General features: G+C 43.2%; 1 protein-coding gene across 2 annotated transcripts in view; it reads right to left on the bottom strand.

The window, feature by feature from the left end:
* CHD1L (chromodomain helicase DNA binding protein 1 like) overlaps window positions 1-25733 on the bottom strand; it is a 54971-nt gene that overhangs the window by 7077 nt on the left and 22161 nt on the right. For both annotated transcript variants that reach the window (XM_044676056.1, XM_044676057.1), the window contains 10 exons: window positions 24174-24270; window positions 18305-18378; window positions 16157-16267; window positions 13111-13225; window positions 12293-12446; window positions 8685-8850; window positions 4546-4691; window positions 2996-3159; window positions 2018-2223; window positions 723-821 (listed from right to left, as the gene is read on the bottom strand). In XM_044676056.1, the coding sequence (XP_044531991.1) occupies window positions 723-821; window positions 2018-2223; window positions 2996-3159; window positions 4546-4691; window positions 8685-8850; window positions 12293-12446; window positions 13111-13225; window positions 16157-16267; window positions 18305-18378; window positions 24174-24270 (1332 nt within the window). The remainder of the gene's footprint in view (window positions 1-722; window positions 822-2017; window positions 2224-2995; window positions 3160-4545; window positions 4692-8684; window positions 8851-12292; window positions 12447-13110; window positions 13226-16156; window positions 16268-18304; window positions 18379-24173; window positions 24271-25733) is intronic.

Below are 25733 nucleotides of genomic sequence, written 5' to 3'. Positions count from 1 at the left end.
TGGAGGAATTCCGTGTGAACTGGAAAGACCTCCAGGAACTGATGCAGAGTGAAAGAAGCAGAGCCAGAAGAACATTGTACAGAGACCAATACACTGTGGTACAATCAAACTTCTCTACTAGCAACAATGCAATGACCCAGGCTAATGCTGAGGGATTTATGGAAAAGAATGCTACCCGCATTCAGAGGAAGAACTGTGGGACCAGAAACACAGAAAAAAAAACAATTGCTTGAACACATGGGCTGATGGGGATATTTTGGGGGATGTAGATGCTAAACAATCACCCTAGTGCAACTATCAATAATATGGAAATAGGTCTTAATCAATGATACATGTAAAACCCAGTGGAATTGCACATCGCCTCTGGGGTGGGGGGAGAGGTGAAGGGGAGTTTGGGGGAGAGGGAAAGAACTTGAATCATGTAACCATGGGAAAATAATCTAAATTTAAAAAAAAAAAAAACAAGAAAAAAATGCTCTACCTCATACTACTTCATTTATATAGTTCTTTATACTTTTTGGAGCATTTTCAAATCTATCCTGATTCAAAATTTCATGAGAGCCTTGTGAAAATAAGTAGAACAGGCATGATCACCCCCATTTTACAGCTGAGGACACAGTGATGCACAGGTCCAAGATTCCACAGTGAGTAAGAAGAAAGCTGTCTCCTGTGGGTCCCCTTCTGCTTTGCTGTGTTCCTCATCCTTTTTCTTTAGTCCTTACCCTTCATCTTCCCTGCAAGTTCATATATTTTCCTTGGTTCAGCTGACCGAATTTCTAAGGCTGTGAACAAACCGCCTCTGCCCCAGCGTCCAGAATCATCTGGTAGGTAAAAGAAAATGAATAGTCATTAATGGAGCATGAAGTCAAATCCACCATAAACATCACTTTGTTTCTAATGGGCTCAAAGTAAGAATGCTCGTCCCTTCCAAAGACAGGCATGATCTCCTATGGATGTTTCCAACCCAACATTTAGATGTGGCTGGAAACCAGCACTTCAAAATTCCTTTGTGAAAGACTAAGACAGCATCCTATAAAGGCTTCTATTTCCCTGTACTGTCCTTGGACAAGGAAGGGTAATTAGGGGCAGCTATGTGGCTCAACGGATAGAGAACCAGGCCTGGAGTCAGGAGGACCTGGGTTCAAATCTGGCCCCAGACACTTTCTAGCTATGTGATTCTGGGCAAGTCATTTAACCCCCATTGCCTAGCCCTTACCACCCTTCTTCCTTGGAACCAATACTTAGAATTTGTTCCAAGACAGAAGGTAAGGGTTTAAAAAAGGGGGAATTAATTAACACCTTAGTAATTAATTAACTAGCAATTAATAAATTCTCATCAACTACTGATAATTATTTTGTGATTGTAATGATTAACTGTCATTAATAGTAATTAACTACTTGGTGATTAATGGTAATTAATCACCAATTAATAAGGAATACATGGTTAAAACACCAATAGTTGCCTTCAATCAGAAAAGTTAACCAAGGACTGTTGAAGAGATACATGATTTCTTTTCAGAAAGTCAAGTTGGGTCAATTCCAAACTAGCAAGAGGTATTTGGCTAGGCTTTGGGTAATCTAACCTTATATTCTTATTTAATCATTGCCTAAATAGACACCCTCTTTCCCAGTTATGGGGCTGCAAGTAGGTAGAAACAGATGTGGGAAAAGACCTTGTAATAATTCAACCTGACAACCAGGGCATTCCCAAAGTTCACAAAATAGGCTCCATTTCTTCACTCACCCAACAAGTGTAATTTTTTACATTTTTCTCCCCACTTGGTAGAGGACAAAGGCTAAACAATGGGAGTGTGATACAATCTCCAAATGACATATTGAGTCAACAGTTGGAAGTAGAGACTTTGGCATCCTTCCCCTTGGATCAGGAGTCTACCTGTAATCACTTTATCTCTCTCTTTCACTAGTTTTCTGTCTGATAAAGAAATGGGGGAGTACCCCTAATCTCACCACACACACACACACACACACACACACACACACACCTATTTTTTCATACCTATGCAGTGAACAATGATGGCATCCTCTGCTCCTGCCTGGGGGTGGGTGACATCCCCACTAACATACTTGATGGAGGTCAGGTCTTGATCTTCATAACCGAAGTCACCATCATTCTCATCATTTCCTTCCTCAGATTCATCTGTTTCACTTTCCTCAGAGGGCAGGCAGGATGACTGGTAATTGTTTGACTCCCACCAAGCCATCCTAAAACAAATCCATGAAAGAAAAGAGTAAATTAAATCCCTGACATGTTTTCCCCTTTGGGTCTGTTTCACACTTCTTTCACCAATAATAAATGCCAAATACAAATGCAGTCTGACAATTCTAAAAACCTTTAAAGGATGTGCCTTATTGCCTGCCTGTAAGGAAGGAAAAGAAGAAATAATACTGATATGTCTAATGGCCACATGATTCATCTTTAGATGGTACCTACTGTCTCTGGTTCTCATTGGGCTTTAAAAACATACCTGAAGAAAAGGCTGTTTATATCCATTTCTTCACTTCTTTTTTTGTCAGGAAATTACAACACAATCTTTAAATCTGTCTGTTTCAGCAGGATGCACCGAGCAGCCCCCGAGCGCTCAGGCCGTTTTGCTGAAGCTGACTGGATTCTGAGAGTTATTTTTGGCTCAACCTTTAAGAAATCACTTCTCCTACTACCAGTGGGGCCCCAAAGCATCACAGAAGTTTCTGCACCTTTAAAATTGGAACAAATAGCCCAGTCATTTACTCTTGGGTGAATACAACAGAATCTGGTCCCTTGGCAAATTTTTCTACCATCGGAAGCCCTGAGCTAAATATGATGTTCCTGCTTTCGTGTCTTTTAATACAATCTCTCTTCCCCAAGTAGGACAGAAGCTAAAATTTCCGCATGTTTTGTCCTCTACAAGTCATTTTCAGCATCACGGCGCTCCTTCCTTCTAAGATCAGAGTCTGGCAGACGTGACCCTGAGTCTGTCGAGGGAGCCCTGCGTACTTTTTCTTATGCTCTGCCTCTTCTTGTTGTCTTTTCTTCTCCTCTTTCAACCTTGCTCTCTTGGCTGCTGCCTCTTGTCTTTTCCTCCGCCTTTCCTCTAGTTCTTCCTGGCTCAAGATGCGCTTTCTTTTGGTAGGCCCTTCCAAAAGTCCTGGGACGAGAACCTGGAAATGAAGACAAAAACAAATTACTTGGTATTTACCACGGAGGGAGCCCGCCTCGATCCCTGCCAGACGCCCCAGAGCCCCTCAGAAGCCCCCTTATCTAAATGCTATGACTGCCTCAGAAGCAACAGGGCAAACGTTTTACAGAGCGCGGCAGGCCCATGTTGGTTTCCAATGGGAAGGAAGGATCAGAGATCCCAGATGGTATTAACTCTATCAGACATATGACAGACGGGTACCCCAATCATGGCAAAAAGGAGGGAGGCCTGGCTGTGGTAGTGGGGTTTCTGGGGGGCTGAAGGGGAAGAAATGGGGAGTAGATGGACCAAGGGGATTCTCACTATACAAAATGTGAAATTCGGCCAGAACACCAGCAAAGATGGTGCAGCAATACCTCATTGATCTCACATCATTGAGTAATGAGGCATTTAATATAAGGGGATTTTCTAAATGACTGAAGCTTACCCTTTAACACCCTGAACCTTTTCATTTTAACTACTTTTATTGGAAAATTTCTCTTCCATATTATACTGTTCCTTGACTTAAAGTTACTGAATAGAAAGTAAGCTTTTATTGATGAATCAATAGCATGGCTCTGTTCATCAGTTATAATGAAGGAATACTGGGGGCAGCGAGGTGGCTCAGAGAATAGAGTCAGGCCTAAAGACAGGAGGTCCAGGGTTCCAATCTGGACTCAGAAACTTCCTAGCTGTGTGACCTTGGGTGAGTCATTTGATCCCCTTTACCTTGGAATCAATACACAGTATTGATTCTAAGAGAGAAAGTAAGGATTTTTTAAAATAATAATAATAGAAGTTGAACAGCTCCTGTGCTGTAGGGCATCAAAATATGGTGTCTTTCATTTTGTGTCTATTTTTTAAATATCTCCTATCTTGCTATAAGCTGCTGCTTTTCAAAGTGATTGGTGTTCTGCTTCAACCATTATTCCTTTCTAATTTGCTGTTTCTAATTGTTGTGGGCTGGGAAATTTAATAGCAATCTTGTTTAGAATTGTATGTAAAGTAAAAGTGGACAGCCTCTGAGGGAGGGTTGGAGGCTTAGCTTACAGAGGAAAGTTCAGGGTTTGGGGGTTGGTGGCATAAAAGTTTTTATGACAGCAACTTCAGGCCTCAAAGGGTTTTTGCACATTTTTGTTTTTTTGCCTATGTTCTAGGGTGCTGGGATCATTGGAACTCTGACCTCCCAGGAAAATGAGGTGTTCTGTTGTATGAATCCTTGAAATAAAGAGAATTAATTTCTCTCCTGTGGACATGTTAGCCCTAAAACCTGTCTGCCTAGTCCATTCTCCATGTTCAGAATTCTCTCTTCCTCTTTCTAAGCTGTGGCTTCAAAGCCTTCACCCTTTCAGAGGCAGAGGCAACTCACGCTTCCTTTATTGCGGAGCGCCCTCCCCTCCTGATGCCTCTCCTCCAGAAGGGTTTTCTGAAGATCCACCAGTTGCTCAAAGGATTTTTTGTCTTCTTGACTTGGCTCTTTAGAATAATCTTTACCTTCGTATAAATACATATGACCTTGTAAAAAGCAAACAAAAATCATGAATGGAGAAAAGCCAGAAACAAAAGAAACAGCTTAATTTCTGTGCAGAGCTAGGACAGAGAAAGGGGAGGTGCTGGGGCAGCAGCAGGATCAGGACTCAGGTCAGCGTTTTCCTCTCCGGCCATGGAACTTTGGATGGATTCCTGGGCCCCTCTGAGACTCCGGGGACTGTTCATTCGACAAATAACTGCTCGAATCTCAGGGATATCAAGATCCGCAAGACAGCACACAGTTGTGTTGGAAAGTTCACTAGGTAGCAAGATTGGCCCTTCTGTTACTTTTATATGGTCTGGAATAGAACTCTCTAAAAGGGGGGGGGGGGTCTTCCTCCGGCAAAATTAGAGGATTCCATGATAAATCTTAAAGAGAAAACAGGGGCTACTTCCTAGTTGTGTGACCCTGGCAAAGTCATTTAACCCCACTGCCTAGCCCTTACCACTCTTTTTGCCTCAAAAGCAATACATAGTATTGATTCTAAGCTGGAAGGGAAGGGTTATTTTTGTTTTTTTTTAAAGGAAAAAAAGGGAGAAAATGAGAGATTCCAAAGTCAGAATGCGGAGAGACCAGGAAAGGATGATACTTCTAAAAGTGATAAGGATAATGCTTTCTATTTGGAGAGTACTTTGCAGATTTTGAGATAATAACTAGCACCTATTGAGCGATTCGGGGCAGCTGGGTGGTGCAGTGGATAGAGTGCTGGCCCAGAGTCAGGAAGGCTCCTCTCCTCAGACATGTCCTAGCTGTGTGACCCTGGGCGAGTCACTTTATCCTGTTTGCCCCAGCTTCCTCATCTGTCAAATGAGCCAAAGAAGGAAATGGCCAACCATTCCAGCATCTTTACCAAGAAAACCCCAAAGGGGGTCACGAAGAGTCAGACAACTGAAAAACAACCAAACAACAAGAGAGTGATGTAAGACTTCCAAAGCACTTTTCAAATATTATCTCATTTGATCTTCCCAACAACCTTGAAGATAGGCTCTATATTACTCTCATTACAGAGGATGAAACTGAGGCAGAGAGAGGTAAGGTGACTTGGCCAGGGTCATTAAGCCAGCTAAGAATCTGAGGCCACATTTGAACCCAGGTCCTCCTAACTCCAGACCACCTAGCTGCTGCCCCAGCACTCTCTTGTCACCCAAAAACTGCGTGTGCCGAGAGGCCTGTGCGCTTTCCACAGGAGAGCCGAGGCTGAGGAGTAACGATTCTAGAAGAGACGAGCTTTAATGACACCGTTTGCCGAGTGAATGAATGCTCCATTGAACCCACAGCCACTCAAATCAGCTCTAAGTATGTTTTCTCCAAGGACTAAGAAAGCAAAACACTTTCATTCCCAAGAGAGGAGCTGCTTCACACTTGTAAGCAAGCTCGGCGCGCTGTAATTCTAATTGGCACCCTCTAATTAAATCAGCGCAGGAGCTATCAATAAAGCTCCCCGTCAAAAAGCGAAAATATGAAGGGCAGGAGAGCGCCGAACGTGGCCTGCACAGAGTTCACATAGGCAGACAGTTCTCCCAACTTGCAAATTGGTTTCTTCTAAAGCCAGATAAAATAAAGAAACATATCTTATTAAATTTAATTATTTTTGTTTTATGTAATTAGTTCTATCATAACTATTTTTTTTACACGGGGTTCTCCGATCTCGCCCATGCTGGAAGTGCAGAGCCTACTCGCTAGACCGATCCCACCCGAGGGGCATGGAGGCTTGACCTGCATTTCTGACTTAAGTGGGTTTCCCCCTCCTCAGGGAGCCTTACTGGTCCCCCATTGCCCAGGACTCACTATACTGGTGCCTAACTTTGTGTTGTTATTGTTCAGCTGTTTTCACTCGGGCCCAATTCTTCATGACCCCATTTGAGATTTTTCTTGGCAGAGATACTGGAATAGCTTGCCATGTCCTTCTCTGGCTCATTTTACTGATGAGGAAACTGAGGCAAACAGTTAAATGACTTACCCAGGGCCACCCAGCTAGTAAGTATCCAAGGCAGGATTTGAACTCAGGTCCTCTTACTCTGCCACATAGCTGACTTGGTGTAGACACCCCAAAAATTAGCTTAGCCCAACTGTAGCTCTGAACTCCTGAGCTCAAGTGATCCACCAGCCTTGACTTTTCCTGGAGCAGCGGTTACAGGCACGCACCCTACACTGGGCAGGACCATATTGTTCCCACATTTTTTGTTGTGAATGTGCAGTGGTTTCGCCGTACATTATGGGGTAACCGAGTGGCAGTGTTGTATTCGGTTGGAATAGTGAGCCTGGGAGCGAGGAAGCCTCGAGCTGGGCTCAGAGCCTTGTCTCAGACGCTGACTACATGACCAGGGACAGGGCCCTCAGCTGCCAAGGAGGTACTCCCTACAGCCTTCCTCCTAGTTAGAGAAGGTCCCAATACGTCCTGGTGGAAGAACTCGTCAACAAATCCAATTTCTGACCTGTTAACATCCTGGAAGAGAGCCACCAGAGGCTGTTCAGCCTTCAAAGAGAGAATGAACTTGGAAAAGATATTTTTTTTGTAATTTATAAGATTATACAAATATTAAACAGCCCTTTGGCTGGTATAATGTTCAGTGATGCATACCTGAATAAACAAGAAGAGGAACATGGTTCAATGAAATTTTTTAAAATATGCTATTTACTGTTATGCTCAAATCTCACAGTTAGGGGAGACCCAAAAGGATATCCATTCCAATGACCTTGCCCAGTGTATGAGTCTGTAATAAAATATTCCCCAAAATGGCCAATCCTACCTGTGCTTGAGCACTCACAAGTCATGGGGGATGCACTACCCCTGAAGAAGACCCACACTGCTATTTTCAGACAGCTTTAATTGTTAGGAAATTGTTCCTTATATGTTGAGTCAAAATCTGGCCCTCTGTAACTTAAGAGGAGCTCCGTGGTGCCACTGGGTTGAGAAGACTCATCTTCCAGAGCTCAAACCTGGCCTCAGACACTGGCTAGCTGTATGACCTTGGGTGAGGCACTTCACCCTGTTTGCTGCAGTTTCCTCACCAGTCAAATGAGCTGGAGAAGGAAATGGCAAACCATTCCAGCATCTCTGCCAAGAAAATCCCAAAAGGGGTCACAAAGAGCCGGACCCAACTGAAAATGATTAAGCAACAAACAACGGTCACTTGTACTCATTATGTCCCCCTGGAGCTACGAAGGACAATTCCAATCCCTCTTTCACACCACAACCCTTTAAATATCTGAAGACAGATATCATGGCTCCATCTTTTTAAGAGGATAATCACATTTAGCCATCCCTTCCATGACATGATTTTTGAACAGCCTTGTTTTGTGCTTTCTAGGCCTGGGCCCAATATCCCAGATGTGTGCTAACCAAAGCAGGATGCATGGGGATTATTACCTATCACTTCCTCTGGGCATCTTTCTATTAATACAGCCCAAGAAAGGGTTTATTTCTGGAATGTCACTAGGCACCTTTCGTGGGCTCAGAACTCAGGAGATGGAAGATACCTCTGAAGTCATCTAGTCCCTCACAGACTTCCCCATATAAAATCCATTCGGCCTCCCTCTAAAGATATTCAGTGATGATGAACTCTATTTAAAGGCAATCTAGTCCACTATGGACAGGAAACACTGCCCAATAGCCAGCGCTGTTCAACATGAATGGGCTGCCTCAGGAAGTAGAAGTCTCCCCCCTTATCATGGGCCTTTACATGAAGTCTGGAGGACCACTTGTTGGGGATGCAGTTGGGACTAGATGGTGCTTTCTAGTTTTGTAAGAAAAAGATTTTCCAGAGAGGAGCATACACCAAAATTCAGAGCCAGGAGCAGGTTAAGTCATTTCTGTGGGAGAGTAAATGTTTCAGAGCTGCACTTAAGTCACAACAGAGAATCTCACCTCCTGCTCCCTCTCAGGCATGTCACTTTCCCGTGTAACCCTGAGGCCTAGGCTTGTGCTCCTGGGTTCAGAGCTATACAATCTGCTCCCATTTCACCCTAAGACTTACTCTCGGCCTCTTCTTCTTTGCTTTCTTCTTCAGAAGCAAGTAAGGCATCTGCAATCCACTTGCCATCCTTGCTTTCCCCAAGAATGCACTCCAGGTCAATCTCTTCCATGGTGCTTCCTTCAGAAGAGAGCAGTTTGTCCAAGCCAAACTTGAGGATCTCACTCAACTTTTATGGAGAAAGCAAATAAAAAGACCAAGTGGTTATCACTGTAAATGGGTACACAGGAAGGCACAGTTGACACTTCCCACTTCATACCATGCCGAGATGTGGTGGAAACAAGCCTGGACTAAGTCATAATGCCTGGGTGACACCTTAGGCTTTGTCATGAATTAGCCAGAAACTTTGGGGATGTCTGAGCCTCAGTTTCCTTATCTGTGAAATAGGGATAACAATTTGCCATTCATACTTTGGACTGTGGGTGCTAAAAATAAAAGAACCAGGGAATGGAAGAACTAAAAGGACCTTATAGAGACTACTTCATCCCAATGTCAGATATGGCCCACAATACTACAAGTGCAGCCCTAGGCAGATTAAAATGTACTTGAGGAACATTTAATCCAGTGGTTCCCAAACTTTTTTCGCCTACCGCCCCTTTTCCAGAAAAAATATTACTTAGCGCCCCCTGTCACATACCATCAATGCCCCCTTACAACAGTTATTCACCACCCCCAAATGCACCTGTGGCCATCACCGCTCCCCTGGATTGCTGCAGCACCCACCAGGGGGCAGTGGTGCCCACTTTGGGAATCACTGATTTAACCAAATGAATACAAATACAATAAAACAGATAATATGAATATGTGGTTTTCTATGTCAATCCTGTGGCCCAATGGGATCCTCAGGTACAGTTCTGTGGCCCTATTTCTATTTGAGTGTGATAGCACTGATTTAGGTCATTGATTCTTAACTTAAAATTATACCCAACACCAATCAAACATCTAAATGTCCTGTTCTGAACTATTTTACCCACTATAGCCTCAGCAGGGTGGTTCTCATTGGCTTAAATGCTGAAGACCAAGAGCCCAAGGAGAGAGAAGTGAAAATGGGAGATCAGAGTAGCCATGGGCCTATTATAACAATAATGAGAGCCTGTAAATGAATGTTAATAGAAAGGAGAGATAGAGAGAGTCCAGTTCTCCCCTAGGGCCGAATATACACTGGGAGACTTTAAGGGGATGTCACCCCAAAACTGGGTGACCTGGATGGTCGTGCCATCCCACAGGAGTTGGGAGCGAGGCTTCCCTATAAGAAGAGGTATGTGGTACCCCAATCTGATTCCGAATAAGGACGGGGTTCACACAAACTTCCCCCTGATCAGTTAATTTCACAGCGGGTGGTCTGGCTTCAAGATGGAGGCAGCCAGACCAAGTGGTGGTTCCCCTCTCCCTTGTTGTCTCTCAGGCACACTGGAACTCTATCGGACTGATGAATGGCTTTTATTATTCGCAATTCAGGGATTAGGGAAAGGGATGAAGGGCAGAGGGATTTTGGGGTGCCCTCTTCGCTATTGCTATGGGGTCCATCACTTGGGTGGGTTCCCCTAGTGGTTCCCCACCCAAGCTTCTCCCCTCAATCCTTCTCCTTCTGTTTTTCTATTTCTATCCTTTTTTGTAATTGTAAGTTTGGGCTCAAAGGGGGTCAAAGGGGGTCTTTTAGCAAGGTTGGGTAACGGGAGAAGGAGACTAAGAGATCACTCCCAAAATGGAGTCCAAAAACTTAGCTAACTTGATGGTTGAAGTCTTGATGGGTGAGATGTGATGGAATGGCTTTGATCAGGGAATCAGGGTTTCAATTTCCAAAGAAAGATCCTCAGGAAGCCCTCAGGACTGGCTCCAAGCTGGGATGTCCTCCTCCTCTCTCCTCCCAACGCTTCTCCTCTCCCTCCTTCTTCTGAGTTCCTTTCCCAGAATTCTCTCTGGTCTCAACTGTCAGCAACTCCTTCTCTGGCTCCTTTTGTCCCATCCCCCTTGCACAAATCCCATCCTTACACTATACATGTCATATAAAAATGTTAGCAAGAAAACACTAGTCCCAGAGTTCCAGCCCCCTTATTTTAAAAAGGAGAAAACTAAGCACCAGAAGAGTGAAGTTGCTTATAAAGAGATAATGAAAAAAACTGGTAAAGGAACAATGTGTGATATGGTAGAAACGATACTGTTCAATCTCCCCCAAGATTGAAATCTCTGACAGTAAAAACCATGCCTGACACACTTCTGTAACCTATACAATGCTTGGACATTATGTGACTACAATGGATTTGCTGAATCAATTGCCCTTTTACACATTGAGAAACAAAGGCACTGCCTCCGATCCAAAAATGGCAGCACGGTTTAACAGAGAACCCACATTCTAGCATTTAGGCCAACAACTGGCAACCTGTTACTTAGAAGGAAACCTGATTACTTTGGCAGGTTGTCCTAGCAGCCGTCACATCCTGGTTCTAGAGTGGTGGCTCTATGCTCAGTTACTTGTCCTGTCCTAAATCTCATGATACTGTGTCCAACTTGCCAGGTCATTCTGCCCTTGAATTGCCATATGAAATTGTTGGGGCTTCAGTTTCTTTATCCATAAAATGTGATGTTAACATTCATACTTCCTCATGAAATGCTCAACTCTAGGATGCAGCAAGTTGGCCTGACCAGAAAAAGGCCTACCCCTCAGTGCCATCACTCTGCTATTTCTCTACCTGCTCATCTGAATATTAAACCATGATCTTTGTTCTCTTCCCATCTCTCTAGAGAAAGCCACCCTAAAACTCTCCATCTGTTTCTCAGTTCCAAGAGTGCTAAATTTGTTTTGGATTCTGTATTTCTTATGTGGTATCTTGAATAGTTCTTATCTCCCAAACAATTCTCAGGTCATGTTTTAGCCCATTAAATTGGATAAAATAAAATATTGGCTAAAGATGCTAAAGCAGAGGTTAACTTTTTTGTGTCACAGAGCTCCCTGAAAGCCTGATGAAGTCTATGGATCTTTTGCAGAATAATGTTTTTAAATGCACTAGATAAAGTACATGAGACTACAAAGGAAACCAATGAATATTGAAATAGTCATCAAAAATACATTTTAAAACAAATTCAGAAAAAAGGGAGGAGCCTAGGTGGCTCAATGGATAGACAGCCAGACTTGGAGATGGGAGGTCCTGGGTTCAAATGGGTATTTCTGGAGGTTCCTAAAGATATAAGTCTATTTGATTTCTTCTTATTAAAGAAACCTGGGAAAATAAAATAATTCAGGGAGCCAACAGGAAAGTTGGGCCTTTGTTTCTAGGCCTATCTTTGCCCATCTCATCCTCACTCCTCATGCTCCCTCCACCCCCAACAGAAGGACAGACAAGCTATCAGCCTCAGAAACTTCCTAGCTATGTGACCCTGAACAAGTCTTTTAACTTCAATTGCTCAGAACTGGTACTTAGAATTGATAAAAATTCTTTAAAAATAAACTAACATTCAGAGATTGCAGGTTAAGAATCCTTACGCTAAAAGGAGTCTTTTGGTGATCATTGTTTGGAAGGGAGGGTTGATTGTGCCCTGGCCTTTTCTTCTGCACCCTCACCCAGAGGGGTTACTGGCACTTAACATCACCTTCTAATCTGAAGGATTACTACCTGCAGGTCTGAGGCTGCTGGAGTTTTCTGTGTTCCCAGAGTCAAGTGACCACCCTCTATGATAGCATTGGTGAGCCGCAGCTTGGACGCTGCTCTCCTGTAGATTATTTCTTCCACTGTATCTCGGCCAATAAGCCGAATAATCTTCACAGACCTGTGTAAAGCACAGATGAGAAGTGTTTCTTGCGTAAAGACTATAAGCAAAAGCAAAAAGCATTTAAGTCTAACATTTCTAAAAGGAAATAAGAAAATGTCTATTCTGAGTATAGTTACTGCTGGGGAAAAAAAACCCAACATTTTCTAAGGCTTGAACTCTTTTTGGGAAATAGTCTCAAATTTTCCATCGCATTTGGCCTATTCTTTCCATCTTGAATTTATTTTACCTGCACATTTATTTCATGCAGGCCAAGGGGTGTGTAGAGGCTCTTCAATTTTGGAATTTCTTCTCACCTGTGACTCTGGAAAACCACTGACTATCTGAGTTTACCAAATGGTGAACTATTTTTAAAAATCCATACTATCATAGAACATCATTTATTTAATGGAGCTTATCTGGGAATGGATATTTCTGGAGGTTCCTACAGACATAAGTCTTATCATTTGATTTCTTCTTTCCACAGAAACCTAGGTAAATGAAATCACTCAGGGAGTCCATGGGAAAGTTGAGTCGTTGTTTCTAGGCCTGCCTTTGCCCACCTCATCCTCACTCCTTCTACCTCCCTAATGAGAACAACAAACAAGGTATCAGCGGGAGAATCCAAACCCAAGGGAAGGGAAAAGGACTTCAGAGGGTCACAACTGTCGTTCAGATTCCTCACTTTTTCTGGCCGATCCTGTGAGCCCTAGCAATTGCCTGCAAGTCATTTTGAGGATTAAAGTCACTGTCCACAAAAATAACTGTGTCTGCAGCAGTCAGATTCATGCCCACTCCACCTGAAAAGAAGAAGCACAAGAGTGTGATGAGTGACAGAAAGGAACGGGACAAGGCAGCGGTGAGTCAGGTTAATAAAGTGAAAACACAGTGCGAGCAGCCGGTCCATCTTTCACACTGACACTACCATCCTCACTCTGGGACTTGGGAGGCTCCAGAATGCTGACTGAGCTGCTACTGTCTCCCCTGTGCCAAGATGAAGGGAAAGAGGGAAGAAGCAGAAATGAAGTGTCCGATCTATCCTAGGCCAGTGGCAGGAAACCACTTGAAATATACATTAAAAAAAAAAATTATTTAAGTTTTGTTGAAAGTGGTCCATGGTAGGGAAAAGTTCTTTCAGAAAACAGTTCTGGAAATTCAACAATGAGAGTATCACTACAAGCTAAGGAAAGTACTCTTTTATTTAAATTTCACACTAAACATAGTAATAAGTAGTTCCCAGCTAGATGGGAGGGAGGATGCTACCCTCTTCTTTAAGAAAAAAGCAGAAAATTACTTTTTTCTGGATTTGAAAAAAAATTAATCAGGGGGCAAACTACATGGCTCAGTGGATTGAGAGCCAGGCTTAGAGGTGGGGGGTCCTGGGTTCAAATATGACCTTAGACATTTCTTAGTTGTGTGACCCTGGGCAAATCATTTAGCCCCCGTTGCCTAGCCCTTACCACTTTTCTGACTTGGAACCAGTAGTTAATATTGATTCCAAGATGGAAGGTAAGGGCCTAAAATTAATTAAATTAATTAATTAAAAGGGGAAGGAAAGAAATCAAGAAAGGCCTCTTCAAGGAACAACCATTGACATAAAGCTAGAGGTAAGGAGGGAGGGCATTCTTAAGTGTGGGAGGCTGCTAAACTGAAGTAGGAAATGAAATGTGTTGTACAGGAAACAGCAGAGTCCATGTTGGCTGGAAAGCAGAGTGTATGAGTAAGGGAAAACTGTGATCAGCCTAGAAAGAGAGACCAGAGACAGACTGTGAAGGGCTTTAAATGTCAATGAGAGAAGTCTATACTTGATAGAGGATCACTTAAATTTTTGAGCACAGAGTAACACGGTCTGATTTCCAGAATATCTATTTGGCAGTTGTTTGGAAGATGGATTAGAGAAGGGAGAAATTGGATGCAGGAAGACCAATTAGGAGGTCATTGCAATGGGCCTGAGCTACAGTGGCAGCCAAACGAATGGAGAGCAGAGGGTAGATTTGAGAGATGTGCAGTGGTAGAATGAACAAGACTGGATGATTTAAGTAGTTGGAAGAGACAGTGAAGGAAAGAAGAATTAAGGTTGACTCAAAAAGACTGCAAACCTGAGTGACTAGAAGGATGGTGGGGTCCAGAACAAAAACAGGGAAAGGGGGTAGAGGGAAGGAGGAGGCGAGGAAAGATGAGATCTAACATGGATATGCTCCCATCCATGGATGCCTATGATATCCAGGTAGAAATGTCTGTGTAGTAGGCAAATAAAGCTCCTGCTAGATATCAGGAGTCAGAAGAGTGCTTCCTATGTAGATCTGGGAGCCACCAGCCCAGAGATGATGGCTAAATCCATGGAGATTGATAAATTGAAATGATGGAACGAGAGAGTGAGAGAGAATAGGGTTCAGGACACTGCAAAGGGGTCTGCTAGATGAGTGGAAAAAGAATAGAATACTGTCATGAAAACCCAAAGAAAAGAGAGTAACCAGAAGGAAGAGAAAGGCCAACAGGGCCCAAACACTGCAATGAGGTCATGAAGGATGAGGACTGAGAACAGACCACTGAATACTTTTTTAACTTTTACTTTTTGTCTTTAAATCAAATACGAAGTATCAGTTCTGAGGCAGAAGAGCAATACGGGCTAGGCAATGAGGGTCAAGTGATTCGTCTAGGGTCATACAGCTTGGAAGTGCCTGAGGCCATGATGAACCCAGGATCTCCCATCTTCAGGCCTGGGACTCTCTCTACTTAGCTGCTCCCAACCCATTCAATCTAATATTAAAGAGATCATCAGTGACTTGGGAGAGTGGAATGGTGAGGATGGAGGCCACATTACAGGAGGATGAAAAGAAGCAGAAGTGAGAAAGTGGAAGCAATGGTTAGCCAGCTTTTCTAGCTGTTTCTTCTTGTAGTTAGTCCAGCAGTTTCTGGTAGTCTCTAGTGAAAAGGAGACAAGATACGGGACAATAACTTGAAGGAACACTATAGTTAAGAGAAGATTTGTTTAAGGATAGGCACACTGTCTTGTAATTATATGCCTGAGAGTTAATGCCTTTAACAAGCTTGCTCCATGAGGATAAAGTTTCTTTTTTTTTTTTTAATAGGAATGTGGACTACCAATACTGCTATAGTATAACTACATTTCAAGAAAAGAATTTAAGCCTTTTAAATACTGAAAACTGCCATCCTAAGGTTAAAAAATGATGGCAGGAGTACAATTAGTGCTTCAGAATGGCTTTGGCTTCTGGCCAATGGATTCTGTCTTAACCATCTCTGGAACTACATTCTCATCTGTATCATGCATGGATGCAATTGGAAAGACCTTCTGCCCTGATTTAATGTCAGTCATTATGAACATAACTAATATTGAATAATTAGTAATGATTATTAAATGTTGTAATTAATCAATCCATAAACATTTACTAAACATCTACTATCTACTGGGCTATATATTTATATATACACATATATGTATATAGAGTCTAGGTGCTGGGAACACAAAGGCAAAAGGGAAATAGTCTCTCTGCCTTCAAAGAACTTACATTCTATTTGACATGAAGATGACGGTGTTGACCCAATATCAGTAGAAAAATGCTTGTTTTTCCAGTAGCAATAAGTGATCAGCACCGACCTATTCACAATTATTCACACATCTGTGTGTGAGACAGCTGGCTGGGGGTCTGTGGCCAAGGAGCAAGGAGGCCAGGTGGCAATCACTGGATTTTAATTCTTGTGTGCTTTACCTGCCTTGGTGCTCAGGAGAAAAACAAATATGGGCTGCTGTCCAAAGTTCTTAATAGCAAGATGTCTTTCTTCTCCTCTCACTGACCCATCCAAACGCTCATAGCTGTAGCCTTTCCAGAAAGAAAACAGAAAAAATAAAAAACTTTTAAAGAACTCTTTGGAGAAATAGCCAAAAATGAAGGCAGTCTTGAAACTTCCTCCTTTTACTTATTTACACAGCTACATCCCAACACCCATCCAAACCAATGTGAAAATCTGGATTAAAAAAAAAAAAGAGGCCATGACTCACTTTGTAAAGGGATACTTTCATTCACAAAGGGACTGAGCATGGTGAACTGTCCCAGTTTTTAAAATAATTAATAAAACTGATTTATGCACAACTTTTAAGAACACAACTACTGCATAAAAGTGCCATCTGTACCATAATCATTGTTCGTCTGATGTTACTCTGATTGACGCAATTTGCTAGGCTCAGGGCTAAAAGTACCTTCCCCAGAGGAAAAGTTTGTTGGAGGATGAATGAATGATTTCAACTATATTGTTAACTCAGAAAATTAAGAAATGACCAGTAAGGATGATAATGATGATGATGACAGCTAACATGTATATGGCACTTAAAGGCTTACAAAGCATCTTACAAATCTTACCTCATTTGATTCTCCCAATGACCCTGGAGGTAGGTGTAATTATTATCTCATTTAGTAGATGAGGAAGCTGAGACAGACAGAGGTTAAATGACTTGTCCAGAGTCACACAGTTCATAAGTACCTGAGGCAAGATTTGAACTCAGGTCTTCCTGACTCCAAGTCTATCATTCCATACACTATAGGACCTTGCTACTGGTTCCTTTATCACTTAGCTTCCCCCCTCCCCCAACACTGTTACTAATGAGGAAAAGTCCTTCCCTTCTCCTTCTTGGCACAGGAATTCTGACTCCATGGTTTTCTGCCACCAACAAAAAAGGATTGGAGTGTAAATTCTAATGCAGCAGGGGGCAGCTGGGTGGCTCAGTGGATTGAGAGCCAGGCCTAGAGACGGGAGGTCCTGGGTTCAAATCTGGCCTCAGACACTTCCCAGCTGTGTGACCCTGAACAAGTCACTTGACCCCCATTGCCCACCCTTACCAATCTTCTGCCTTGGAGCCAATACACAGTATTGACTCCAAGACGGAAGGTAAGGGTTTAAAAAAAAAATTCTAATGGAGCAGCCTTACTGCATCCCAATGATACTATTTCACACTGAAGTCTGTGGGGATTCCCTCTGCAGTACCTGCCCTGGGGCGGTGCTGAAATGCCCCTGGTGCTCAGTAGGAGCCTCATCCTCAGAACCCACCCAAGGGCTCAGGTACTGCCCGCTAGTCCGCTGCGTCTCTGACCCTGTGTTAGCCCCACCTGGTCAGTAGGGGGCACTTGGGAGGCTGGGGGGAGGGGCGAGGAGCGGGTGGGTGAGTGAGTTCGGGTAAAGCGGGGGAGGGGCCAGGCGCCCTGCTAAGCACAACCCCATTCCCTGGTTAGGAGGTCCCTGCAGTGCCTGAAGAAGACTGAGCCGAGGTGGGGGAGGGGGCTGCAGGAGGATCGTCCTGGCCCAAGCCACAGCTAAGTGCTGAGGACGCTGTCAGGAAAGCGGAGAAAGGGAAATGACACCGGAAGTAGAAATGAGGCAGCGTCACGTGGCTAGATCTGAGCAGAAGAACCTGAGGAAGGGCAGCACCCAGGAAGGCAGGCTGGGGGGCCTGGATTTGATACTGAGGTCCAGAAAGAATTCTAAGATCATTTGAAACCCTTTGAGTTTGTCATTGGGGTCCTCGCTTCCGGGCATGGGCTCCTCCCAATCCTGACTCCCCAGCGGGATGGCCCAGGAGGGCAAGTCTGTATTCATACTTCCTGAACAAAGCATGGTAAATCCACATCGATGCAAAAGAGACTGGCATACTGGGGCGTGAAGGACGCCCTGCACGTACCCTGAATTCGGGGGCTCAGAGGACCTGAGATTATGACCCATATTGAATTCAGGAAAGGAGGGCTCAGGCAGCCCTGGGGGGAGGCGGGGCACCTTCTCTCAGCCACCAGAGGTTACACCTATTCCCCCTTCATCCCATGAGGAGCCCACCTAGACTCCAAGGCAAGTGTGGGGCTGAGGGAAGTTACCTCTGTAATCCATGTAGTCCTGAAGGATGTCCAGCATGTGGGTCATCTGGGAGAACAGCAAAACCCGGTGGTGTCTGAGGGAAGAGAGAGAAGGCTTTCCTGTCATTTCCCACCATAGCAGCACTCTGGAGAAGGTCTGAAAAAATCCAACCCTGGTGCCTCTTTTCTCTCCAGGTCCAGGAAATCAGGTTTGTCCTGAGGGCAATGAGCTGGCCCGAGAGCCAGGACCAGAGATGGGAGGTCCTGAGTTCGAAAATGGCCCTAGGCACTTCCTAGCTGTATGACTCTGGGCAAGTCCCTTAACCCCCCATTGCCTGGCCCTGCCCACTCTTCTGCCCTGGAACTAATACCAATTTTCAGGCAGAGGGTGTTTTTGTTTTTGTTTTTTTTTAAACCCTTACCTTCTGTCTTGGAGTTAATACTGTGTATTGGCTCCAAGGCAGAAGAGTGGTATGGGTAGGCAATGGGGGTCAAGTGACTTGCCCAGGGTCACACAGCTGGGAAGTGTCTGAGGCCAGATTTGAACCTAGGACCTCCAGTCTCTAGACCTGGCTCTCAATCCACTGAGCAACCCAGCTGCCCCAAGAGGATGAGGTTTAAAAAAAAAGAAAGAAAGAAATCTGGTTTGTCCCTGCTACTTGGCTTAAAGGGCTCAAAGTACTCTGAAGACATCCCAGCCATGCGATCCAAGATCTTTCCTTCAATCTTCCTTTAAAAAAATTTTTTTTTAATTTTCCTTAATTACATGAAAAAACAAATTTTAATCTTTTTTTTTTTTTTAATTTGAGCCAAATTCTTGCCCTCCTTCCTCCACCCCTTCCCAGCTCCCTGACATGGGCAAGCAGTCTGGTATAATTTTACATGCAGTAAAATAGTGAAACAGTAAAATAGTAGGCAATGTCCTTCCATGCTAGCCTTTTAATAACAGAGCCCAAAATATGCTTGAGTCCTCATGGATGCCCTCCCCATGGATGTGCTCTGATTATGTGGCTGGACCTCTGTCTGCAAACCCTCCCACTGCTCTTCTGATTCCTTCACCTGGATCCTCCCTTATACAAAGACATACCAACTGCACTTCTCTAACTCACAACCTTCAGAGGCTCCCTATTGTTGGACCCAGGAGCCAACGCCTCCATTTTTCTAGTGTCTACCTTACAATCCAGCCAAACCGGACTCTCTGTCCACCAACATACTGTACTTTCCCACCTTTGTGCTTTTGTGCACACTGTTCCCCCTGCCAAGAGATATGCCTTCTTCCTCTTCCCTTACAGAATTCCAACCCATCCTTTCAAGTCTAACTCAAATCCTGCCTCCAAGAGGCAGCTTTCTTTTCTGTGCTGCTCTGGGATACTTATTCCATATTTTCTGTGATAATTACTTGGGTTTGGGTCTCTTCACCTACTTAGCTAAACATTACATTTCTTTCAGCATCTAGCATGATGCTCTTCAAATAGAAAAATAGTCCAAAGTGTTTATTAAATGAGCAACTAAAAATAGGAGAAAGAAATGAAACAATATTCTAGCTAAGGATAATGGAGTCAAAGAATTCTAGAGTTGAACGATAGGTGAGGCCCCAGCATCTGCTTGAAGACTTCTAGTCTGAGTGGCCCAGAGCACAAGGTCTGGAGTCAGGAAGGCCTGAGTTCAAATCCTGACTCAGACACTTCCTCATGGGTGACCCTACACCACCACCACTGATGTTTATCTTGGTTTCTTTGACTAAAACTGAGATAGATTCTCTCACTCCAGGGGTGGTTGGGAGGGTCCAATGGGATAATATCTGTAAAGTGCTTAATACAGTGCCGGGTTCCCAGCAGATACCAAAGAAATGCTTCTTCCCTTCTCCTCCCTTCCCCAGAGGCAGAGAATTCACATCAAGGAAGCATATTCCACTATAACAGAATCCTAAAACCTAGCAGGCTTTTTTTTTTCACATTGAGTCAAAATCTGCTTCCCTATAACTTTCTCCTTGTGATCCTGATGCTGCCCTTGAGGGCCAAGTAGAACAATGAAAGTCAAGCTTCTCCCCTTCTCCATGAGAACCTTGCAAAGAACAGAAAACAAATCCTTTGCTCACTGGCTTCTCTGAGCTTCCAAAATCTCTAATTACTTTAAAAATCCTCCTATGACATTTTTTTCAAAGTCTGCTTCCTATCTATATTGGCCTCCTGAAACCTCTCGAAGTCTAGCACTTAGACATGGAAAGGGGGCCTGACCAGGACAAATGGCCTCTGGATGCTGCTCTAGACCCAGGCCACTCTGCCTCAGCGGGTGTGCCTTCAATGGGGGCAGGCTTTTTGATGGGTCACACGGGGCTTGCAATAAACTAAGATTTTGCAAGATTCCCCTCTACCCAAACCCCTTTGTTGCCTCCATCTAGGGATGTGATAGATTTTGTTTTTTTTCCAAGAGCAGGGCTGTGCATTTGTTGCTATTTAGTTTCGCCAATGGCTAAAACCCCTGCTCTAACCTGTCAAAATCTATTTGAATTTCAAGTCTGTTGTCTAATAGGTTAATTATCGCTCAGGTTTGTGAAATCCACAAATTTAATAGGAATGCTATTTATACTTTCATCCAAGGAAGAGGTAAAACTGGAGAATAGTTTAAAAGCAAGGGCCCAGCTACCTTCCAGAGCTTTCTCCATGATGACGCCACTTTATTCATCACTGCTCTTAGGAGTTCCATTTCTTCCATATCTACCTGCCTGTCCCATATCCACACTGTCCCCAAGGATGTCATGAGAAAGACAATGATGGAGGCTAACCTGTCCTGATTCTCCAATAGCAGGGGACCAAACACCTTGCATTTAATTCAGAGCGTGTGTGTGTGTGTGTGTGTGTGTGTGTGTGTGTGTGTGTATGTGTATATATGTCACATTCTATTTCAATTTTTTTGTTCACATTCTATGCTATATCTATACGTATGTACATACAGAAATGTCTACACTCTACACACCACACACTCACACACACACACACACAAAATCTCCTTTAAAGCTCATTGCAGGTAGGGATTGTTTCACTTCTTATACTTGTCCTCCACCCCCAGAATGCTGCCTGGCACATGGCAGGTACATAATAAATATATGTTGATAAATGATTATTGTCCTTTCGCCTCAGCAAACTGAGTGTGGAGCCATCTCTCCTGCTCCATTATCATCATCTCATCCCAGTCAAGGAGAAACCTTTTCCCCTCCCCTGCTTCTCTCCCTACCTTCACTCGTTTACAGTCTTCTTGTCATCCTGAACATTAGGGGGAAAATTCTATTCATTCTGGATGAATGAGTTTCTCTCGTACTCTAGGACCCTGCCACTCTTTTATTTTTTAATTTAAAAAAAATTGTTTAAACCGTTACCTTCCTGTCTAAGAATTAATACTGTGCATTGGTTCCAAGGCAGAAGATAGGTAAGGGCTAGGCAATGGGGGTTAAGTGACTTGTCCAGGGTCACACAGCGGGATCACATTTGAACCCAGGACCTCCCTTCTCTGGGCCTAGCTCTCCATCCACTGAACTGCCTTGCTTCTTCTTTGCCACATTTTTGTATTCACTTGTACATGTTCTCTTGCTTCCATTTTTAGACTCTTTTTAGGTTCTGAGTTTGTCAGAGTGCTCCCTGTGTGGCCCCCATCAGTTTCTCTAGACATCTTGACTGCTTCTTCCTCACTACAGAGTTAGGGTCTTAGTCTTCACAGTCCCTCATCCCACGGAGCTGACTACTTTTGTCTAATCTCAGCCCATGGAAATCTACTTCTCCTTCCTCTGAACTCCTGTAAACTCACTTTTCCAAAGACCTGGGGGTATATAAGGCACCCCATTCTCCCAGCTCCCTTTCACATATATCTACAATAAAAACAGCATCCCAGGGGTAATTCCCATCTTTTCCACACCCGGAATCAATTCCTCCCAGAGGTAGGAGGCTCCCATAGCCCATGACTGAAGACTGAAGAAACTGACTTAGAAGATTTGAGAAATGGCAAGCCTTGACCCACCACATCCACAACAACAGAATTAAAACTAAGTTAATGTCAAAGCCAAGCCTGTTCAGAAGTTGGGCAAGAATAACGACTGATTAACCTGTAATTGGTATTGCAGACTAGGAGTAAACTAAGAATCTTTGCCTCTTATGTCATGATTACCCTTTTCATCTCTGTCTTTTGATCTTCAGCACCTGGCACAGTGCCCAGGACAGAGTCAAAGTTTATTGATGATTTCTTGATTAATGATATAAACCACCAAATTCCTATCCAACTGGATGTTCCCCTAAGGGAGTGCTGCAATAAATCTTCTTTCAAAAGCATCATAAAAGGTCAAAGATGGAGAGAAAGGCCCTAAGTCTATCAAAATATTCCTAACAATGGTTTTTATGGTAGTAAAAAAAAAAAACTAGAATGAAGTAGAAATCCATCAACTATAAAATAACTGCACAAATGATGGTATTCAAATGTAAAAGAATATTGTTGCGGTTCAGTCATTTTCAGTCGTATCTGACTTTTCATGGTCCCATTTGGGGTTTTTGTGGCAAAGATACTGGAGTGGTTTACCATTTCCTTCTTTAGTTCATTTTACAGATGAAGAAACGAAGGCAAACAGTAGGGTCACACAGCTAGTAAGTGTCTGAGCCAGATTGGAACTCAGTTTTGACTGCAGGCCCAGCACTCCATCCATTGTGCTACCTCATAGCCCTATAGGCTATTATTATGTAAAAAATGAAAAGTAAGAATTTGGCAAAACATAATTAGATATGTGAATTGATGAAGAGGAAAGAAAATAGAAACAGGAAACTAATATATAAAATGATTACACTAAAGGCCTTGGAAAACAGACTATAAAGTCCATTTCCTTCCCCTTGGGGCAGGTAGGGGGATGAGAACCTTGTATGTACTTTCAAAAAGTTGCTTTGTTGTTTGGTTTTGCTTAGCTGCTTTTAATTATTAAAAGGAAGGATCTGAAGCAGGAGGATATCGGGGATGACATAAAAACCCAAAAGGTCTCAATAAAGCAAAACAAAGACAATGACAAAGGGTTAAATTCCCCATGCAGGAAGGAGACTTTGGAAAGGGGAGAGAGATAGAAACCAGTACTTTGAAAATGTATATGCCTAAAATGTTAGTTTGCTATTACTGGGGAGCAGGGTTATAGAATAATAATAATGGCTAACATTTACATAGAGCCTACTATGTGCCAGGGACTGCTCTAAGTACTTTACAATTGTTATCTCATTTGATCCTCACCCTGCACGGTAGTTGCTACCATTATCTCCATTTTACTAATGAGGAACCTGAGGCAGACAGAGGTTAAGTGATTTTCCCAGAGTCACAAAGCAAGTGTCTGAGGTCAAATTTGAATTCAGATCTTCCTGACTTCAAGCCCAAGTACACTATCCATTAGGCATCCTTAGCTGCCTTCTCCAACTTCAGAAGACAACTGAAGCCTGGAGGTCTGGGAATGCCATAAACCTTGGGGAATAAGTGGCAGAGCTCAATGAGCTAGGAAAAAGATGACTGGTATGAAAGGGAAACAGTATCAGACCTGAAGGTCCTGGGCCTTAGACACTTCCTAGCTGGATGTCCCTGGGCAAGTCACTTAATCCCAAGTGCCTACCCCCCTACTGCACTTCTGCCTTAGAAATGATACTTAGTATGAATCCTAAGACAGAAAGAAATGTTTTTTTTAAAAAGTGAAACAGTATCAGAAAAGAGAGGGGTGCAAGGGAGAGATTTCCCAAGCCCAGGGCATCTAGGCACCATGGGGTGTCTCCATCAGAGATCAGAGGACCCCAGGGTCCAAAGGCAAACAGTGTATTAGGGAAGGGAAAGACCACTGAAGGATGGCTGGGCTAGGAAAGGTTTCATGGCAGAGGATGGATACCTGGTATACAAGAATGACAACAGTTTATCCAGCAGGTGAAGTTTCCCACTGGCTTCAATCAGGTGGTCTCCAATCTCAAAAGGCTCTGGCTCAACACCTGGAACAGAAAAGTAGCTGAGATGGAAGTCGTGACCCCAAAGTGGGTATACGTCGTCCTGGTTGTGGTCCTGCATCCTTTCCATGAGGTGAACTAAAGATCGTCCTGAGTGCCAAACTAGTGCCAGTCTGAATGAACTCTTTGTGCTGTTACCAGCTACACTTCTAAAGAGAGAAATGAAGTCTTTCCTGGCAAAGATGGAGGTTAGATTCTACGTAAGGACCCTATAGGATAGTATGCAAAGTTTTCTGTGTTTGAGTATTCTTAGATTACCATAACCCACACTGCAGGGTTCTTCACCTGGGGCCCGGGTCTCCTTGAATGAATCTAAGTATTTTTATGGAATTTGTGAACTTCAATGGAAAAAAAATCTTGATTTTTGCTCATTTTTAACTGAAATTTAGCATTTCCTCCACCTCTAAATGTAAACACAAGCATCATTCTGAGAGGGGGCCCATAGGTATCGCATATCCAACAAAAAATTAATAATCTCTGGCTCTATAGGAACCCAGATGGCTAAACCTCTCCTCTCAAAATACCACTCACAAACATCCCATTGACAAACAGCCTTTCATTTGGGGATTTATCTGGATTACCAAGCGGTCTCTTTTAATAAGCAAATATCTCTCTAAGGATTAAAAGGATCTCATCAGTCATACACACTTCAATGTGAATTAATTCAGAATTCTTTTCTTCTTGGTGGTCCAGATTTGCTGAAGGAACCACAGGATGTGGACAGGGAAGTAATTAACAAGCATTTATTTGGGGCCAACAATGTACAATGCAGTGTGCTGGGCACAGAGGATATAAATATAAAAAGAATACGCTTACATTCTATTGGAGCTCCTGAGATAAAAAGAGGGAATCCAAAGCCCAGGTTGGCCATAAAACTCTAGAAGACTACTGAAGTCTCTGAAGGGAATGTGGATCTGAAGAACTCCAGAGAGGGAAGTAGTTTTCTGATTGTTAACAGGCAACTATAAAGTCTTTAAATTTTTTGTATTCTTTTCTTGGTTTGAAATAGAGGCTTTCTTGCATCCAAAATATATATTATTAGCTTGAGTACGTGAAGATAATTATAGAACATGGATGACTATGACAGGACATCATGAGGAGGTGGAGGGAGGGATTAGGTGGCCAAAAGGGTAGTATGAAAGTGTTGTTCAAATAGGAACAATGACATCATGGGTGATGTCTTGACTCAAACATGAATTGGATTTAAGTGACGCAGTTGTACAGAGTCATCAGCCTCACTCACTCTTCCAGTCATCTAAGTCCAATGGCAAGACAAAAGTTAGGAAGACTGTAGATGCAAGAGTGTGGTAAGGAAACAAAGAAAATGTTAAGTCCTAATAAGGACTGATCTTGACTCTTATTCTCCTACCAGATGTTTCCTCAGAAAATAGGACTTAAGAAAATGAAGCTCCAGCCCCATGCTCCATGCCAAGAGACCTTCCTAAACT

The sequence above is a fragment of the Gracilinanus agilis genome, chromosome 4 (genome assembly GCF_016433145.1).
Source record: "Gracilinanus agilis isolate LMUSP501 chromosome 4, AgileGrace, whole genome shotgun sequence".
Lineage (NCBI taxonomy): Eukaryota > Metazoa > Chordata > Mammalia > Didelphimorphia > Didelphidae > Gracilinanus > Gracilinanus agilis.
Note: the sequence above shows the minus strand (reverse complement) of the source record. Positions and strands in the feature narration are given on the sequence as shown.